The sequence below is a fragment of the Solea solea genome, chromosome 21 (genome assembly GCF_958295425.1).
Source record: "Solea solea chromosome 21, fSolSol10.1, whole genome shotgun sequence".
NCBI classification, from domain to species: Eukaryota; Metazoa; Chordata; class Actinopteri; order Pleuronectiformes; family Soleidae; genus Solea; species Solea solea.
Window position 1 is genome coordinate 11738511 of NC_081154.1, and position 18923 is coordinate 11757433.

An 18923-nucleotide genomic window follows, 5' to 3' on the forward strand; every position below is an offset into this window, starting at 1 on the left:
CTGCTCACTTACAAAGTTTACAAAATACTACAACATTTTTTCCAATACATATTTGTAATATAGACCTCTTGTTTAAAGGCCCAGAGCCACACACTGTACATCCAGATCAATAGAAAAATAGAAGTTTTTAAAAGCACGGACACAAGGGAGACATTGATTGTACAAAGATGATAACAAAGAGTACTTTTTTTTTTTATTGAATTCAATATAGCAACAGTTAGCCAAGACGGACCATCATCAATATGTTTTGTAAATGTATATTTTGAAGATAAGTTTGAGCTGTAATATTATTTTAGGATAACTTGAATTACATTTAGCTAAAAAAAAAAACTGTGCAAAGCAGCCATGGTGCAAAGTTCCTGCAAGCACAGATGAAGAGAAATGCAACCAAACAGGGAAATGAATCATGAGGCGAGCAGTGAAGCAGAGGGTTATTTTTAAGCAATAACCGTGAATAGAGAGGAAAGATTAAGATTTAGTGAGGAGAGACTAGAGGACAATAAGTGACCATTTATAATCCTGTGACAATTATTTCTTACGTGTGTGTGGGGGGGGGGGCAATGGCTGTATTAAACTACTGTTTGCTGCCTTTTTTTGTGTGCAGACTTTACCTCGAGCTGTTCGTCAAGCAACAGCTGCGTCACCAGCTTTTGGATGCGGAGCACCTCAGCAGGCACACTGAGCAGCGTAAACAAGTTGTAGAAAACCATGATCTGGAGGTAGGTCAGCACCGAGAAGCGTGCATGCCATGACCTGCAGGCTGTCATCTTTGAGAAAGAGAAACAGAGATGGGTGAGGTGTATGCAGTGAGTCCCTTGACCCTCAAAAGATGATATTTTTATGTTTCCAGCACAAACAAAATACTGTTATATGCCATCATGTTGTACGCAAAAGATGCATCCATTGTGTTTGTGTTTTGTTAGGACTAGTTAAAAAAAATGTGCATTGTGCAAGTCATAGTATGATAAAAAGCCACCAGGGGGCGACACTGCTGGTCGCAAAAAGAAGTCAGCCTACTTTTCACTTGATTTATCACAGCAGTAAGCATTTTCCTACTTTCTTTAATAGAACATGATGTCAGTTTTATAAATTATGTTCCCATTTAGAGGAAAATAGACTCTTAAATAGCAGCACATATGAATGGACCCCAGCGTGATTGACGGCTAGTATCGTCTAACATTAACACCCAGCACAGAAGTGGGCTAAACATGAGCATAAACATGCTTGCAGTGACGATGCAAACAAATAGGTTTGCAAGTATGTGGTCATAAAACCAAGTACGAGACAAATTTGCATAATGAAGTGATGAGATGAAAAGCCAGAGCATCATTGAGGCTTTTACAATTCATCATGGCCATCTGTACCAAGTTTCATTGCATTCCATCCAGTTTTTGAGACTAAAAGCTGCAAATCTCTTTCGACTAGAGGAAAAAGTCAGGGAAGACTTAGATCTTAAGCTTCATCCTCCAGGAATCGTGAATGTTCGTTCTCAACCATTCAAAAGTTGTGATATTTCTGGACCAAACTGTCTGGCATTACCAGCTGTAGAGCTGTGGTACTAGGAGGTAAAAATAAACAGGGGAACGTCCTCTATACATCCATGATCCTTCACAGTACATGCTCTGATGCATAGGTGTATATAGATATGTTTAAGTGCTGTGGAAATGGTCTCAAACCATAAAGGAAAAGAATTAGGACCCATATTAGATTAGCTATACGGGATCCCCTAGTGCTCTTTCTCACAGATGGCAGTAGCTTCACAGAAGACAGGATTTCTCAAAAGAACCAAATTAATCTGGCAACTCGTTGCATACATTAACATGCGGATTGATGGTTTCCCAAGAAACATCATTTGGCTCCGTGCCTGCCAAACAAGCAGTCACCAGAAAATTACTGTGAGCTAAAGAAGCATCAGAAGAAATGAGCACACTTTTAAAAGAATAGCCTGACATTATGAAACACTGTCTGCAGCTTTGTATCCAGCTCATATTGTACATGAGACTTGGCCCTTTGTGCTGCAGAGCATTTTGACAGGTCACAGTGGGAAAATCTCAGGTGTAAATAATCAAATGAATGAGTTCCAGTTAGCTTCCTCATTTTCAGGGTGACATGCTGGTCCACCAACGTCACACTGTTCTGCCTTACATAAAGTGAACAAAGCCATTGTTAATGTGATCAGTAACACCTGAATGGCTGCTGTGCAAAGAGCCCGTTGCATTGATATTCTCATTTGAACACACGGTATGTGATTTTTGTCAATTAAAAACCATCCCCCCAAATTTTGATGATGTCAGAAAGAAGTGAGGAATCATGGGAATTGTTGTCTTGTTGTCTCCTTTGGTTCCTCTGTTTCTCCAGAGCAGATGACGTCATTAAAAAGTGACCAAAATTGTTGGAGAAGTTCTGGTTATGTAAGTATAATACTCAACAAAACAAATAACAATAGACTCATCATTTTTAGATATTTCACTGCAGAATTGTGTGTGTGTCTGTGTGTCCTAAAATGTCAACCTTTTTCTTCAAATAACTTGAGCACAACATGGCATCTTGTTTCAAGGTGAAACAAAGGGGAAAAAAACAAAAACGCAATGCAATGCGTTCTCATCCTGGCTACCATCAAATGTGAGGCAGTGGCCGTAAAGGTAAGCTATAGTGACAGCATTTCAGAACAGAAATTCCTCCAGAGAGGGGGGTGGTAGGTGGCAGGGTGTGGAGGGGGGGGGGGGGGGGGGGGCATCTCACGTAACAAAACTCACAGCTGAAAAAAAACAAAAACATAAGCACCACAAAGTAAAAAAAAAAAAAAATTAAAATAGCACAGGTTGTTTTTAGTCTAACAACACCTTGGGCAGCATTAGACTCGGAACACTGACAGCAGGCAGGTGGGCCAGTGTGTGTGTGTGTGTGTGTGCATTAATGTGTGTGCATATTACCCCTTCCAGTGCTGCCAGAACCAGAGGGATGTGCTCAGGATACAGCAGGCCCTGGGACATGAGAGAGAGACACGTGCGCGCATCCTGCTTCATCTCATCATAGCTCTCATCAATCTCCACCGGGGCAATCTGCAGGGAGAGAGAAAGGGTGAGAGAGATGGAGAGAGGTAGGAAAGACACAGCTACGCACTTTGAGTAAATGAAGAGAGAAATTGAGTTTAATGGGCAAGTAAGATTGAGTGGGTATTAATGCTGTGCTGGAACCTGTGTGTCTATGTGTGTGTATACTGCGTGTGTGTGTGTGAGAGAGAGTGGGTGGGTTGTTACCTTGAAGAGAAGGGGCAGGAGCTGTAGTTGCTGCTCAACAGGAGTAGTAAAAGTTCGTCCCGCGCTCGCCATCAACCATTTCAACACTGCGAATCACACGCATACGTGCGCGCGCACACACACACACACACACAGGGGAGATTTTGGATTGCTGCCAAGTAATAAAAACAACAGACTTGGTGCTGTGACCTTTCTGCATTACTCAGATAATAAAACACAATCTATCATGATTTAGTATCTAATGATTTGGATAATTTCATAACCTGATATTTATCTGTATCAAGGAGATTAGAGTAATAACAGACGACGACGGAGCAACAAAGCACGAATGTTAATATACACAATGACATCTAAATTCCCTCCTTAGCGAGAGAGTAAATATAAAAGGATAAACATCTAAGTCTTAAATGTAATACATCTGCCTACAAGCAAACATCATTTTTTTGTTTCACACCCTTTAAAAACCCTTTTTTAGTCCACTTTCTGTTAGATTTTTTATGATGACATTTATTTTCCTAAACTAGTCATAAAATTGATATATACATTAAAATGACTCCAATATAAACATACTGTGTTAGAATTTTTGATTATTTTTAGTTTACGAGTCACAGCATGCTACTAAATGCTGATTCCCTAAATGATTATCTCAATAGCACATATCTGCAGTGGTATTTCAGCCATGCAGATCATCACACAAACACATTGGAAGTGCTGAAAACACCCATGTTTTAAATTTCTCTCACCTCGTTTAAAGAGACGTTGCTCTTGTATTTGGATAATCTAGTTTCTTATCTGCTGTAAACACCAACAGATAACAACATAACACAACAAATACTAATGGTTTTTATTTAAAAACTGTCCCTTTTCATTGTTTATAAATGAAGGATTGTTATTTCAGTGCACATGTGCCTGTTACTGCACTACCTGCAGACATGTTAACACTAGAGAAGTATTAAAGGTGGACACCTTTCCATTTCTACCTCAAAAGCTTGAATGCACACTCTTGAAATTTCTCATGACCTACACTTACTCTTCACACTGAAAGAGTGCAATCAATACAGTGTCACAGCTTTTAATTTCTTTTATTTGGCTCCAGTGTGTCTGTGTATTTCACCAAGAACAACCTGTCCATGTGTGGACGTTTACAGTAAATATTCTGTCCCCGCAGTCACCATCTATCCTCTGGCCCACGCTCATTCATCCACCACACAGTTTACATGCTCGCATCCACATTCTGACCCGTCTTGAGCAGTTTGACAGCCTGAGTGCGCTCGTCCATCTCCTGGGTGTTCTCCTCGTGGACGTGGTTGTGGATCTCCGGCTCCAACGTGAGCGGCTTGAGCCGCTCCAGGACCCAAGTGACAAACTCTGCCACGTGGGGGGAGGAGGTGGACTGGGTGTGGGGCAGAGCCACGTCGATCATGAAGATATAGGTCAGGACACTGGAGAGAGAGGATGAGAAGCAGAGGGAAAGGAGAGGAAAATTGAAACAAAAGGGGGAAGATACAAAGAAGAGGGGCCAAAAAGGACTCACAAATATACAGTACTGTGCAAAAGTCTCAGGGCACCACCAGCTTTGTTCTATTTATGTCAGTCAAATTCTGTGATCATTGACATTAGGATTGGAGCGATGTGACTTACAGTTGGTCTTACATAGTAGCAAGCTGTCAATGACTTTAACTCATACAACATGTGTATGTAAGTGTGTATATCAAGTATAAGTGTAGGTCACACTAAATGAAAAATGTGTTATTTAAAAACTACATACATGTTTTCTGATATGTTCCAGTGAAGTGATTGAGAAATAATTATACTGTATGGTCACTGTAGCAGTGCTAAAAGACTTTTGCACAGTCCTGTATAATATGAGGTATAAAACGATGAAGACATTTAGATAAATAAAGAGGTTTAAAATTGAACAACTCAAAGAACACACACAATGTAACACAATTAGCCTGACTAAACTATTTAAACTCTATTACATAATCCATATGAGATCATTTGGTACCTGCCGATTCGTTCCCTGACATTTTTATACACCTGGGTGATTCTAGGCTCCAGGTAAACCAACAGCCTGTGCAGCAGTTCAGAAACTCTCCACTGCTGCTGGGCGAGAGCTCCCTGAAGCACATACAGCAAACTGACAGAGCAAAAGAGAGACAGGGAAAGGGAGAAGAGGGAGGCATCTGTGTTACTGCAGCACTTCTGTTCACCATGTGTCAGCTCAGGTCACTACAGCAGCTTCAAATCTAAAAACCGCTGGAATGCTCTGGATGACACGAACACACACTGTGCACATACTTATTTACCTGGCATCCCTGAATGAGCTGCCCTCTCCGCTGAGTGGACTCTCCATCAGCAGCTCAAAGAGCCAGTGCAGTTTCCTAGGGTCTCTGCTCTCCTATTGAACAGCAGTAAAAACAAAATGGGCTCATTTGTTGAACTGTTGTTTCACTTTGCAGCCTTTCTGCTTTTGTACGCTGAGGTGCTGTATACACAAAAAGCCTGCACTTTAATTTCAACTGGAAACAGAGAAACTAATCATTGCAACATGCCACTAGAAGATAACTGTCACAATAGAGATTGTGGGAAAAGTGTTTATTGTATGTGTAATCATCTAATTTAATCTAAACTGATTGTTATCCATGTCCTCATCAACTCAAAAGATAGGGCTTTACAGAAGATAGAAGGTTTGGCAGGTATATGTAATATTTACATCTGAATTTAGAATATTTTCTTATTAAATTCAAATGAATAAATGCCATTATGTATTTAATTATATAGGATTAATCTTCTGTGGTTAGCTGTAGGCGCCTGGACTTGCTTCAGCTAAATTGAAGACGTTTCACCTCTCATTTAAGAGGCTTCTTCAGTTGTGACTAACTGGTGGAAAAATCAGGTATTTAGCCTCCGAGGCTGAGACCTGTCAAGAGAGTTGTTAAGTTGAACAATGCAGATCGTTCACTCTGTCTCAGGTTGTTCGTTTCACCAGAGTCAAGGTGTGAAAGGGGGTCGTTAAGGATATAGGATTAACCATTAACCAAGAATGAGAACCATAAATGTTTGTAGATATTTTCCCATAGTCCCATAGTTCTATTTCCTTTGTCACATAATTACTTCAGTCTGCACCAAAATGGTGGACCATGGCATGTTTGTGCTTCAGGTGGTGTTTTTCCAAATCTTATTTTCATGTATGTATTGAAAAAGAAACAGATACATTCCCAGATTTCTCTGATGAGCCCGACACTGTTGCATATGGAGTGTTTTGTTGTTGCTGATGTGCTTGTGAGCAACTCACACATGCAGTGGCAATACAAGTGCCCCAGTCTGTGTATGTTTCCACTGTGATGTTGGTCAACGCTGTTCTGATCAAAGGACACAAAAGCTGCCATAAGCTCTCCACCTGAAAACACACGCACAATAATGAAAAGTTTTATTAATATTGACTTTTCTTATCAAAAAGAGCAGCGTGTATTCATCGCTCTGTGTGTCTGTATGTGTGTGTGTGTTTGTATGTGTATCTGTTACCTCTTTAGGACCTCAACACTGACTTTGTCAGGACCAGTAGTCCTCATGGAGAACTAAACCTGGTCCTAATGAGGCAGAACCTCATTTCTGAGGAAATGGTTAAGTTTAGGGCTAAGATTTTAATGAGGGTTAATTAAAGATAGGGTTAAGCATTAACTGGTTAAGGTTAAGGAATAATGTCCAAATGAATGCAAGTCAGTGCAGTGTCCTGAGAAGAATAGCTGCATAAACCTTTGTGTGTGTGTGTTTGCGTATGTCCAGTACCTTGCTGAAACTCCAGAGTTTGCTGCCTCTGATTAGTCCTGCAGTAATCTCACACACACAGCGCTGCGAGCTCTCATGGGGGTTGCTGGCAAGCTGCTCAAGGTGAGGCCATAGTAGCGGCAGGAACGCGTCGCCATAGTTACGAAACAGCCCCTGTCAATCAAACGTAAGCATGAATGTTCGCTTGATGCAGAAAAAAAACCAAGGCCTTTTTTACAAAAAAAAAAACACACACAAAGAAAGACAGATTATAGTCATTCCTTTGACGCAAGAGAACTGTCAGCTGACTGAGCGAGAATGATGAATCACAGCAGTAGATGACACAAATTCCAGCTATGTGGAGTTCAATTCAGCTTTGGCTAGTGAGGGTATGCTGTGTCACTTCTTTATAAAAAGGTTTGTCAGATCGATTGAGGATGAGAATTTAAATTGCACCTTGAAGAGACAGAATCGTCGCGGGTTGAAGCTGTCTTTTCCTTTCCGGTCCTCCAGTGAGAGAAACCCAATAAGCTGGTCAATAAACTCCGGGTCTGAGAAATATTCAAAGACGATCTTTTCACCCTGAGTGACACAAAAACACACACGAAATGTAATAATAGTAATACTGGGTGAGTCATTTTGTGTGTGGCACCGAATGAGCTTGCACCTCACTCATCTTCTCATACGGCAGGTCATCGTTCGGCTCCTCAGAAGCTGCATAGATCATCATTTCTCTGCGAGGAGCGGGAGACAAAGAAAAGGCTGCGGTGATTTATAGATAACAATGCACCGGAAAAATATGGATGGACACATACTGTCTTCAAATAGGCGGCAAGGATAAATGAATGATTAAAAAGTCAGTTAGTCAGCAAACCATCCGCATACCAAGACAGCCAGCCAGCTCTCCACCTATACATCAATGCTTCTATCTAGGCCAGGCAGTAAGTCGTTCAGTCAACCTTATCTAGGCCAGGCCGTGACAGGAAGTCAGTCCAACACGCCGCTAGTTATTCTGCCCCTTGGATCAGTCATCCAGCAAATAGTCAGACATAAAGTTAGCCACAAAGCCACCAAGATAAGAATCAAATCAACAAGACAGTTAAGTCAATCAGCTATTAAGCTCCATCCAACTAAAGCTGTTAATCAGCCTTCCAGCTTCTAAATCCACCAGCTAAACCCTCAGTCATTCTCTTTACCTTGGCCATGAGTAGTAGCCCCAGTGCGTTTTTTCCACATAGTACTGAGAGTCCCACTGTTCCTGGGTGAGAGGCAGATTGTTGCTGTCGTATTGCAGCCATTGATTCCCCTCACGGTCGCCTACACACACTCCCTCTGGATCCTGTACACCGCCTAAAAACACAGAAACACATGTTAACATGTAACAGGTTTTATTACCAGGTATGGGTGTGTTTGTGGTGCCCACTCTCGGAAAGTTTGTTTTCTTAATTCAAGGTATTACCAAATACCAAAAAGTTAGCTGTGTTGATGATGATGAATTATAGTATTAAAATTATAACTGGTACTACAGTGGTGGCTAAATTGTGACAAGGAATAAATAAACAACAACTCAAAGCCATGGATGTACGTGTATATATACACTAACCAGGCATTTTATAAGGTACACCTGTTCAACACCTACATTTTAAGCCTAAGCTTAAGCTTGAGCTGGTGAAGTTCAAACTGAGCACCAGAACAGGAAAGAGAAGTGACTTTGGAAGTGGCTTGTTTGTTGGTGCCAGACAGGCGGGTCTGAGTATTTTAGAAACTGCTGATCTACTGAGATTTCCATGCACAACCTTTTCTAAGGTTTACAGAGAAATGTCAGAAAAAGGGAAAAATCTCCAGTAAGCAGCAGTTCTCTGTGTGAAAATGCCTTGTTGATGCCAGAGGTCAAAGGAGAATGTCAAGACTGGTTCGAAATAATAGAAAAGCAACAGTAACTCTAATAATAAGCAGCAGAAGAACAAGTGTCACTCCTGTCACTTTTTTGGAAGTCAGTTGTGCTTAATTAAGTGGTTAGTAATTTAATATGTATGTGTGCATAGTATACTGACTAATATCCGCTGGCTTCACTGCCACTTTATTTCTCGGTCGTTTCAGCTGTTTGAGGATCCCGGCCACTGCTGAGATCGCCACCTGAGAGAGAACAGAAGGAGAACATGCGTGAGTGAAACAATATATGATGAGAGATGATGGCTACTTGTCTTTCTTATCTTAAATGTCGTTGCGGATGTTTAGATTCCATAGGCACCATTTTTAATCCATACAGTTAGCACAATAGAAATATTGCAGCGGTTCACCAAAACTACTGTGCGCATTAGAAGTGCTGTCTCTATCTTTGTCCTAATTCTCATGAGGAGCTAGGATGTGCACAGTTTTACAGTATTTTTGGAAACCTTTTTTTTTTTTTTCACTGTAGTATTTTGCTGCTTCGATTACTCATACTACATACTGTCTCAAGGTCTCTAAGTGTGTTAAAAAAAAAAATTCATTTTGCGGCATGTGAGCAGACAGCATGACATTAAGTTTCTCTTAAGTGTAAATTTGTAAGTGAATGGAAATTTCAACTCCTGCTGTGTCCAAAATCAGCATGACACACAGATACTGATCATTTCCTCATCCTGCTGAAAGATGGGATGCATAACATTAAAAAAACACGGCACAGAGATAGACGCTGGTTGGTCAGAATTTAGAAAGTCCTCTTCTCTCTGTCTTTAGGACCTTACAAAGCTCTGCAGTCTAACCATATATGCATGTATGAGGATTGATGTACACTGCATGTTACATTAAACAAAAAATAACCAAACAAAGACAAAGGTAGAGAGTCACACACACACACACACACTGCAGACCTTGCGTATGCTGATGGAGTCATGTACGAGGCTCTGTGTGAAAAAGAGGACGGCATCAGGTGGCAGAGGGTGATCATCTCTCAGCAGGAGGGACAGAAAGTCTGAGGCCATGTGCTCAAACTTCCAGGGTCTATAACACAAAACAGACACTTGTACATGATGAGGCTAATGTCAGGAATGAAACAAATGGTGGTGAAAATGTACTGTCATCCATCTTTCCAACATATTTTGTTCACTTGCTACTAGATGCCACAGGAAAAACGTGCTTTTGCTAATATTATTGGGTGTTTTTATGTCTGTAATTTAAACAAACTGTATGTAGATTCTGTCACTAGGGGTCTCACAATCAAAACACTAACATAAGGCTTAGTTAAAAGGAGGCAGTGAGGGATCATGGGAATTGTTAATATGCTGCTTTGGCAGCAAACAGCAATCAGTATTTGTGAACTATTAGTGACAAAACACACAATAAAATGAATGAAAAAAACAAAAGACAACACTGTACAATACTGTTTCCTTTCTGTGGTTTTCCCCACAAGAAGATTAAATTAATCATTACTTTTAATACAAATACAGATTTCTATCAATTTAAAAAGTGTTTCGGCTAAAGTAAGTACACTACTCAACAAAATATATAACATTACTCTTCTTGTTTTTACATATTTTAATGCAGAAATGTTACATATTATGTAATTCATTCCTTTTAAGTAAAGAATCCTTCGTTTTCTACACATTTGCGTGGCATGGTAATGTTTAATACATATCCTGCCGTGTAGAAAACTTACAGGTCTCTGTCCTCAAGGCAGGTCAAGAGATCATTGACCAGCTTCTCATATTTCCTGTAAATAAGAAAAATCTGTGTTAGTCGTGGTAAAAAGATGTACCGAGGCTACAAAGAACATATCAATTCTAGAATAGTCTCTAGCTTTTATAACCTTTAGAGAGACAGAGTGGGTGTTGAAACTGAATGAACAAGTACCGTAATAACAATTCCTGTAACCCAGTTTTTATTTTTACCTTGCAGCGACTACGTTTCTGATTTGCTGACGCTGGAGCCCCTCGTTTAGGTCCGCGGTGGACGGGGCCTCTAAGCAAGACATTGGATTTCCAGACTTTGTGACTTGATTGGCGATTTCTACACATGTCTCAGATACCTAAAGAGGAAGTGGACACATTGAACCGGTATGCAGTTAATAAAAAAAAAGATGAGGGGGGGAAAAGTCTTGCATGTTAACGGACACGTTGCTCACTGTGAAGTAAATCCCGATGGTGTCGTGCTGCCGATTGATTCTGTCAATGATATCATCAAGGAGTCGACTAATGGAGGGCTTTTCCAGGGTCATAGAGGGCGACAGACCGCAGAGGACCAGAGCAGGCCACACCTCCCCGACACAGTCCCAGTCCCTCACACTCGCGAGGCAAACACCACTATGCACTCCCAGCAGGCAGTACAGAGCACCCTAAGCCACAGAGTACAGTGATAGAATGAGATGACGCTGATATAAACACTGGAAGAGTTTGCAAAACAAAAGTTGCATACTGGGTCTGAATTGGGGCAAGATTCTGCATAGTCTGCAAATCTACCTGAAAAATGTCAGAAGGCTCTGACACAGTCCCATTTTCAAGACCCTTAAAATACATCAGCAAAATCTGGGCTGTAGTCCCACTTTAAATAATGTAACAGGTGTATCTTTGCAGCTTTGATAATCAACATCCAGACCCAAGAAGACGTTTGTTTTTATGTGGCATTGGTGAAATATTTCACACAGTTTAAACCTGATTTCCTCATTTTAGACACAAGTTACATCATTCTGTGAGCTGGAGGTCAGTTTTCAAGCTCCTGGATGTATCCTTTTGATAAATCCTCCACTGACAAGTCAAATTTGTCATTTCTTCCTCACAGCTTAGGTTTTGGATTCAGGCGAGTTTGACAAGCTCACTGGTGAGTAATACTTTTTGTTATATACATCTCCCATAACAGTAAAAGTACAGTTTGAAATTAAAAGCAATAACATCCTGAATCCAAAACAGCCGGCAGAGAAACAGAGGTGCTTTCTTATGTATATGTTAATATTAGAAAGGAATCACATATTACTTTGAGGACCAATACAGGTCCTCACATGTGTTTAGGAGAACGTTTGCCAGCACTCATCTAAAATGAAATTTGCTTCTGGCTGGTAGCAGCTTCAAGAAACTTGAGGGATTAAATATAAAAGCAAAATCCTGTTTGGTACCAATCACTTTTCCCTTTTGTAGAACAAGAATAGTTGTTTCCCTTTTACATGTGGAGCTTTTACATGAGCATTTGTGTGTGTTATAGCATTGCTTATTTGAAATTTGCTGGTAAAAGCTAATTTTAAGTTTCTTTGTCATCAAATGTGTTGAAAATGAACATGGAAATAAGACATACAAATTAAATATTGAATAATGTTATAATGCAGAGCCAGGCCTAGGGCATACAGTTTTTGACTGACTTTAAATGTCAGCACCATGGACAGAGACCAGTAGATTATCTGTGCTTATTACAATAACCTGAATAAGTGTGTGTGTGTGTACATACAGTGCTTAAGAAAGAACAAGGAAAACAAGGAAACATCTTTCAAAAACGTGTTCAAAGCTGAAAATGTTATTATTTATTTGGCAAATAAACCTTTTTATGCCAAAATTTGAGCCAGTTCACTGGTCTTCTCAGATTTTTGTGAGGAACTATAATTTGACAGATTAATTAAGAAATAATGATCTGTGGCTTTTTTTGTAAAACAATAATTCATGAAAACAATAATTATATTTTAGCATATAACAATAGCAATATAACTGTTGGTTAAAGAGCTTCTACATACTGGTGTATTAACCGTTACAGAAACATAAAACATGATTTTGATAATTACCAATGCTGTTAATTTAGGCCAGCTATGGCGTTGGGTGGTGCACTAGTAAATATTTTAGCAATGTATATGTATGCTTGTGTCTGTATGCATGCGTGTGTTGTACCTTGAACTGCTGTTGTGTGCCAGTGGTGTGCTGTGGTGAGAGCAGTTGGACGATTCGGGGAATTAGGTCCCTGTAGGAGAAGCTATATGTTCCCAGAGCAGTCGTCAGCACATTCTGAGCCCGGCTACGTACCTGCGCGCACAGTCGCACACACACACAGATGTACATTTTCAATTAATTTTCATTATATCACAAGCTATTTAAATAATTGTCATCAGGAAAAAGGGGGGGCAGCAGATGTTCTAACTGTATTTTTCTCATTAACATAAATTAATGAATTTGTGTTTTGTCACTTGTACCTGGCTGTAAGTGCTGGTGGACAGCAGCAGCAGATCACAGAGCAGCTCCTGATGAACCACTTTATATTCACTGCCCTCAACCACCAGCGTCCTCATCTATTCACACAGAAACACAATTTCCAAATAGTCTAAAAACAGCAGGCTCTGCCTAAGAATGACACAGAGTTTATTTAATGTGCATGTGATCACAGCTGCATCTGTGACTCAGCGCCAAGTGAGTGTGTTGTCAAACTAACCTCATGCTGGAGTAAAACGCGGTCGATGAGCAGTGCTCTTATGTGGTGCTTTTTCCCATGAAGCTGCATGAGGGAAGGCAACATGCTTAAATCACTTAATAAGTGGCTAATTAACACTGACAACAAGCAGCAGCGTTGTGAGCTTTCCTGACTCACTCTGTTGTCCATGGACTTCTTGACAAGGGTGAAGCTTTTCCAGCGGGAGTCAAACTCTTTCTTGTGAGTGCCACGGAAAAACATGAGGTCACTTATGATCTGGAGACAGACAGACGGGGGATTTGAGACCTTTGCAGACACACTGCAAAATGCAATAATGACATGTCAACTAAGACCCCATTCAAACCTCTTATTAACATCCATCATGAGTGATCTGAACACATTAAGCATTAAGTCCAGGTCAGAATGTGTCTTTAGATCAGTACTCATATACTCATTTATTTGTACACAATGTTAACATTGAGCATCTCATGATTTATGTTTTTCTCATGACTAATATCTTTCATGTAAGCAGGGCTTTGATTCACCTCAGATCCTTGTTTTTGCTCTCTCTACCTGTTACTCGTGCAGACACAGGCGGAGATAAACAAACACGTTGAAAACATCAGTGCAGTCAGACTTGTTTAAAACCATAATTTTTGTTCTCACTTACAGACATGACATCAGCTTGCATTTGAACAGAGCGTGGGTGAAGCCGCATCAGTCGCCCTGAAGTGCAAATCAGCACCACAAATGGGAAAACACAACAACAAATAACAAAACACAAGTTCAAATGTGCAAACTTAACACAACTGCACTAAGAGACGGAGAGTGCGACCATCCAATCAGCAACAATCCTTGACAGCAGGTACCTACCTTTTCCATTAATTAATGTCATAGTTTCTGCTTTTGTCATTGTGTTTTCTGCTTTTGTTTTTATGTTTTAGTTTTTGTCGTGTTTTCTGTTTTGGGGCTGTGTTTAATTATTTGCATTTGTGTTTTTGTTGTTTGTGTTTTCCTATTTGTGGTGTCGATTTGCACTTCAGGGCCACCATACAGATCTCATCCTTTGTGGGCACAGATGATGCATCCAGGTTGCATTTTAATACCTGGTGTGAACAGTTACACTTAACCCTTATTCCACTTGTGACCATTGATCATTTAGAAAAGATGTTATTACCAGGTCTGAATGGGGCTTAATAAAATCACAGAGGGTGGACACCTTAATGATGACAAACAGTGACTTGGTGTCATCCTCCGATTGCTCCAAGATGTGATCTGGATGAAGACAAGTGCACAAGAGTGGAGTGGAATCACAATCACATTCCAGACAACGTGAAAAGTTGGGATTCAAGAGTCGTGTGAATTAAAGCTGCAGTGTGTAACTTGGTATATAGTGCAATATAAATTCAAACCATAGTCAAATGAGTTCACACACATTGATTAGGCCCATCAGGTCCAGTGAGAGATGAATTTTACATCACCGCTGATGGATGGGAGGCAGAGGCATAACAGAAATTCAAGTAAAAAGTAACTCTGAAAGAGAACGGTTGTAATATGGACCTACAGTCGTCCTTCCAGAAAGCTCTGGGTGAGTCTGGGCAGGTAGCAACACTAGCAGTATTATGGCAACAAGTTACACACCGGAGCTTTAAAATATTCACTCACGTAGCAGCAGCCTCATGGTTTGGCAGATGGACTGTCTGTAATTCTCCCTTGACTCGTCTGGAGAGTAAGGAAACAAAGAAGTGGCCTTACTGTTGGGAGGGAGTGAATACTTACATGTGTGCATTTGTGTTACGTGGACATTTGACTGTGTTTTCTCACCGTAGTCAATGCCTATATACAGTCTGATCTCTCCCAGATTCACCATGGAGGGCACACTGAGAGGAGGCAAAATGTAAGGAGCAGAAACGTGATAAGCCTGCATGAAAATGGATGTTTTTATATATGTATGTAGTATTGAATATATATATATATATATATATATGTGTGTGTGTATGTGTGTGTGTGTGTGTGTAGCTGCAGGTCTCACAGGTCAGATACATGTGCTCCATCCAGAGGGGGCAGCATGCTTCCAGCTCCAAGAAGGCAGTGGTGCACGATAGCAAGACTCTGCAACAGCTCCTCCCTGTGAATAAGGTCACACATTACAGCCCAGTGCTGGTGTGCTGTTGTTATGAATTCACTCTTCAACTGCTAAATTCCACCTTTCCCCCAACCTCTTGATTAGACTTGATCAAGTGTGTGAGGATCAAAAACAGATGTTAAACATTAGATTTTCTTTTTTTCTCTTTTTTTTCCTTCAGGGAATGCTCAGTCATCAGTTTGTGTGTGCGCCTGATTACTTTTAAAAATCAAAAACGAAGATGAAGAAGATAATGGCACACCTGCTCACTGGCTGATCTCCAGAGACGTGGCCCTTGATTCGCTCCAACTCAGGGTGGAGGAGGCGTGACAACAGCTGGAAAACAAAGTTCTCCTCCTCCACACTTGGCACGTGCCAACACACACCCAGGGCTGCCACATCTCCGGCTCTGCCCCAGTCCTAGAGAGAAAAAGAGAGAGATGCTGACAGTTTTTCCACTGGAACAGCTGGCAAGAAAACCGGCACAACCAATCCCACTCAAACCCACAGAGCAGTGTCATCTTCTGGTGTTAAATTATTTGAAACACATGTAAGTGCTAAGACCACTCACAGCTCACACAACACACTGAATTACTGTGATGATAAATGAACACATGAGGCACACTGGCAAAATAAAAAATAATCTTTAAGGAAAATCTCAACAAAACAGAATCAGTGGTTATGAAGCGGAGATGAAAAGACAGCGGTGTTTGAAATTGTGGAAAGCAGCAGAGGAACATAGTCGGAATTACTGTCACCAAGACATCAAAACAGAAAAAAGACTTTGCACTTGTTTTGGAAAATCACTTTTCAAGAGAAGCTTTTCTCTTGGGTGTTTCCAGGAAAACACACAGTGTTGGGGAAGCAGCTCAGTTTGTCTCCTGCAGCCACAAAGTAAAACAGACAAAATAATCTATGAGCTTGCATTTAGCAGCTAAAATCATTCATTAATTCTCTCCAGCTAATCCAGTAAGTGACATGGGGGGAGCTGGAGCCAATTTCAGCTGACATTGAGTGAGAGGCAGGGTACACTAACACTGGACACTTTTCCAGCCTGTCACAGGGTAACGGAAAAACAATTATCCACACGCATATTCACAACTGCAGTCTATTATGAGTCTCCAATGAACCTATCCCCAAACTGTGAGTCTTTGAAATGTGAATGAAACCCCCATGGGCAGAACATGCAAACTCCACACACAAACACATTTTCTGCCATTTTGACAGGTCACAGTAGGAAAATCACGGGTGTGAATAATCAATTTAATGATGACTTAGTTCCATTGAGCTTCCTCACCTTCCGAAACATAAACTGTATATAGAAATGGACGGAATAAACTGCATCTATTTTTCTATGTGTTCTTTTTGGGAGCACATTATTTGTTACATAGTTGACAGCACAAATGTATTGTTACATAGTTCATAAATGGTCTAAAACGACTGTATCGAGACTAATATTGAGTTAATACTCGAGTTAAGATGAATGCACCATTTTTCAATTTTCAGTTCAGCACATTCATGAGTTATGCCGCTACAACCACACTTGGTTTGATAGGATCAATTCTTTATGACATTTTTGTCACGTTCAGCTCATGACCTTTACACCTTCATCAAGTTACCATTTATCATTTTGAATCTGAGATACTGGGATTGTCCCTCCCTCTCTCTCGGTAAAATACAGACATGTCAACAGACTGCAGTGACTTTTGGCAGCAGTTTCAACATGAAATTCTACTTTGCTTGGTCGCAAAATGCTGAACAACACAAAACAAAAAAACAATCCAGACTCTGTATCCAGGGTTAACCACATTGGAATAGAACGTGAACACTCCTAAAAACAGTCCATTCCCTATTCTTCCCACCGTGCCAATATTGAACACTGCATTAATAAGTTTTATTTATGGAATGGGATGTCACTTTCACACACTTTAGTTAGCTATCCAGCTACATAAAAATGGTGTTGCAAACAGCTAAAATTAGATAAAAGCACCTGTACAGTATGTCCATGCACAGGGATAACAACTCTTAAACAGATTCATTTGACATACTGTTTTGCAACATCTAGTGCAAGAGGTGACACTGAGTTGTCACAATACAGCAAAGCATAATACAGCACTCCTCCTCCCAGAGTAGTGACTGCCAGGCTCAAAGTAAAAGGAAATGGTAATTCAGTCTGATTATGAGCATATTATCATCAACTGTTTGGCACAATGTGACTTCCTGGCTTGAGACACATTCAAATGAGGTAATATCTTCTTGCCATTCCAGGTTAGAGCACAGCTCATAAAAGATGGTTTTCCCTGTTATACTGTATTGTACTACAGGATGTGGATATGCCTTTGAGTTTTCAGTAAAACGCTCAAATGGCGACGGGAAGCCAGGAAGTCTAATGATTTGTGACCCCCTCAGATTTATTTTGTGACTCACAACACTGTAGCTGCATGAAGTTATCTTTACAGTTAATGTTCACAGTATGCATATATAGTTATTGTGTAAGAAAGCAGCTGGAATCAAAATTAAACAACAGAGCAACAGAAGACGCTTTTTATACAGAGGAAGACTATGTTGGTGTTATGAGAACTCCTATATGCCACTTTTTCTTGTCTATACTGAAATGTGGCAAGTAGACCAACAGTGTGGTCTAGACCCACCATGTCCTTTTTGATGTGTCTTGCTTTTGGAATAAAAGAAAAACAGCAATGCCCCAATTCCATGATTGTGCCTTTTACACATTAAGGGCTGCAAAAGCGAATAGACATTCTGCCTTGGTAAGTCTGTGGAACAGGAGTCTGTTCCAGCAGTGTAGCCATTTGATTTCCGTTTGAGAAATGCTCTCCCATCATCTTTATGAAAATCGAAATTGTAATTACCAAACCTGTAATATCCAATTTAATTTCACCGCAAGGAAGAGCAGTTTTAATGATTCTCCTTCAGGCATTTTATATTTCCAAGAAAACCTCAGTGTTTCCTGTCACAGGCTAGACACTGTATATATTAGAATGAGAAACAGGGTTAAATGTATGTTTGTAAGATAAAATACTGGTGGTCCTTGATCTGTCTATTGAAGCAACCTCATTTTCTGTGGCATTTAATTCTGATCATGTGTGTGTGTGTGTGTTTTTTTTACCCGTATAGGGAGGTCATTATCAAAGCCTCCAGAGGTGCTGCGGTGCTCAGTGGGATAGATGAGGGACAGCGACCGAAGCGTGTGTTCCAGCAGACTGCAGGCAAGTGTGTAAGCCTGTTTGCAGCGCAGGCGCACGCACACACACAAGATCCGCTCCAGGTCCCCTTGGTATTTTAATAACTGTTCACCATCCACACGGCTCACCTAAGAAACACCCCCCCACACATATGCATGACACACAGACAATGCACGGGAGAGCTGGGTCTTAAACATTGAGGTTCTC

The 18923-nt window shown here is 40.5% G+C and overlaps 1 protein-coding gene and 1 long non-coding RNA gene across 4 annotated transcripts in view; one reads left to right on the top strand and one right to left on the bottom strand.

Annotated features, from left to right (window-relative positions):
• The window catches only part of psme4b (proteasome activator subunit 4b), a 42477-nt gene that overhangs the window by 5660 nt on the left and 17894 nt on the right, over nt 1-18923 (bottom strand). Inside the window, exons 19-44 of one of the 2 annotated variants that reach the window (XM_058621836.1) lie at nt 18641-18844; nt 15776-15933; nt 15421-15516; nt 15213-15268; nt 15054-15110; nt 14566-14663; nt 13566-13664; nt 13410-13472; nt 13174-13269; nt 12875-13006; nt 11134-11343; nt 10901-11037; nt 10669-10722; nt 9884-10013; nt 9086-9167; nt 8228-8381; nt 7699-7765; nt 7488-7613; nt 7053-7205; nt 6559-6663; nt 5570-5661; nt 5269-5400; nt 4500-4702; nt 3261-3346; nt 2934-3062; nt 612-767 (exon numbers count right to left, since the gene is read on the bottom strand). In XM_058621836.1, the coding sequence (XP_058477819.1) occupies nt 612-767; nt 2934-3062; nt 3261-3346; nt 4500-4702; nt 5269-5400; nt 5570-5661; nt 6559-6663; nt 7053-7205; nt 7488-7613; nt 7699-7765; nt 8228-8381; nt 9086-9167; nt 9884-10013; nt 10669-10722; nt 10901-11037; nt 11134-11343; nt 12875-13006; nt 13174-13269; nt 13410-13472; nt 13566-13664; nt 14566-14663; nt 15054-15110; nt 15213-15268; nt 15421-15516; nt 15776-15933; nt 18641-18844 (3075 nt within the window). The remainder of the gene's footprint in view (nt 1-611; nt 768-2933; nt 3063-3260; nt 3347-4499; nt 4703-5268; nt 5401-5569; nt 5662-6558; nt 6664-7052; nt 7206-7487; nt 7614-7698; nt 7766-8227; nt 8382-9085; nt 9168-9883; nt 10014-10668; nt 10723-10900; nt 11038-11133; nt 11344-12874; nt 13007-13173; nt 13270-13409; nt 13473-13565; nt 13665-14565; nt 14664-15053; nt 15111-15212; nt 15269-15420; nt 15517-15775; nt 15934-18640; nt 18845-18923) is intronic. The other variant, XM_058621837.1, reaches the window with a different exon arrangement.
• LOC131448992 (uncharacterized) lies at nt 602-18740 on the top strand. 2 transcript variants are annotated; one of them, XR_009234247.1, is made up of 11 exons: nt 602-719; nt 2359-2411; nt 2558-2642; nt 2943-3100; nt 9132-9194; nt 10908-11065; nt 11787-11825; nt 14061-14253; nt 15408-15527; nt 15695-16063; nt 18649-18740. It is a non-coding gene; the product is annotated as an uncharacterized LOC131448992 (long non-coding RNA). The 2 variants fall into 2 exon arrangements; XR_009234246.1 differs by having other exon boundaries at nt 2364-2411.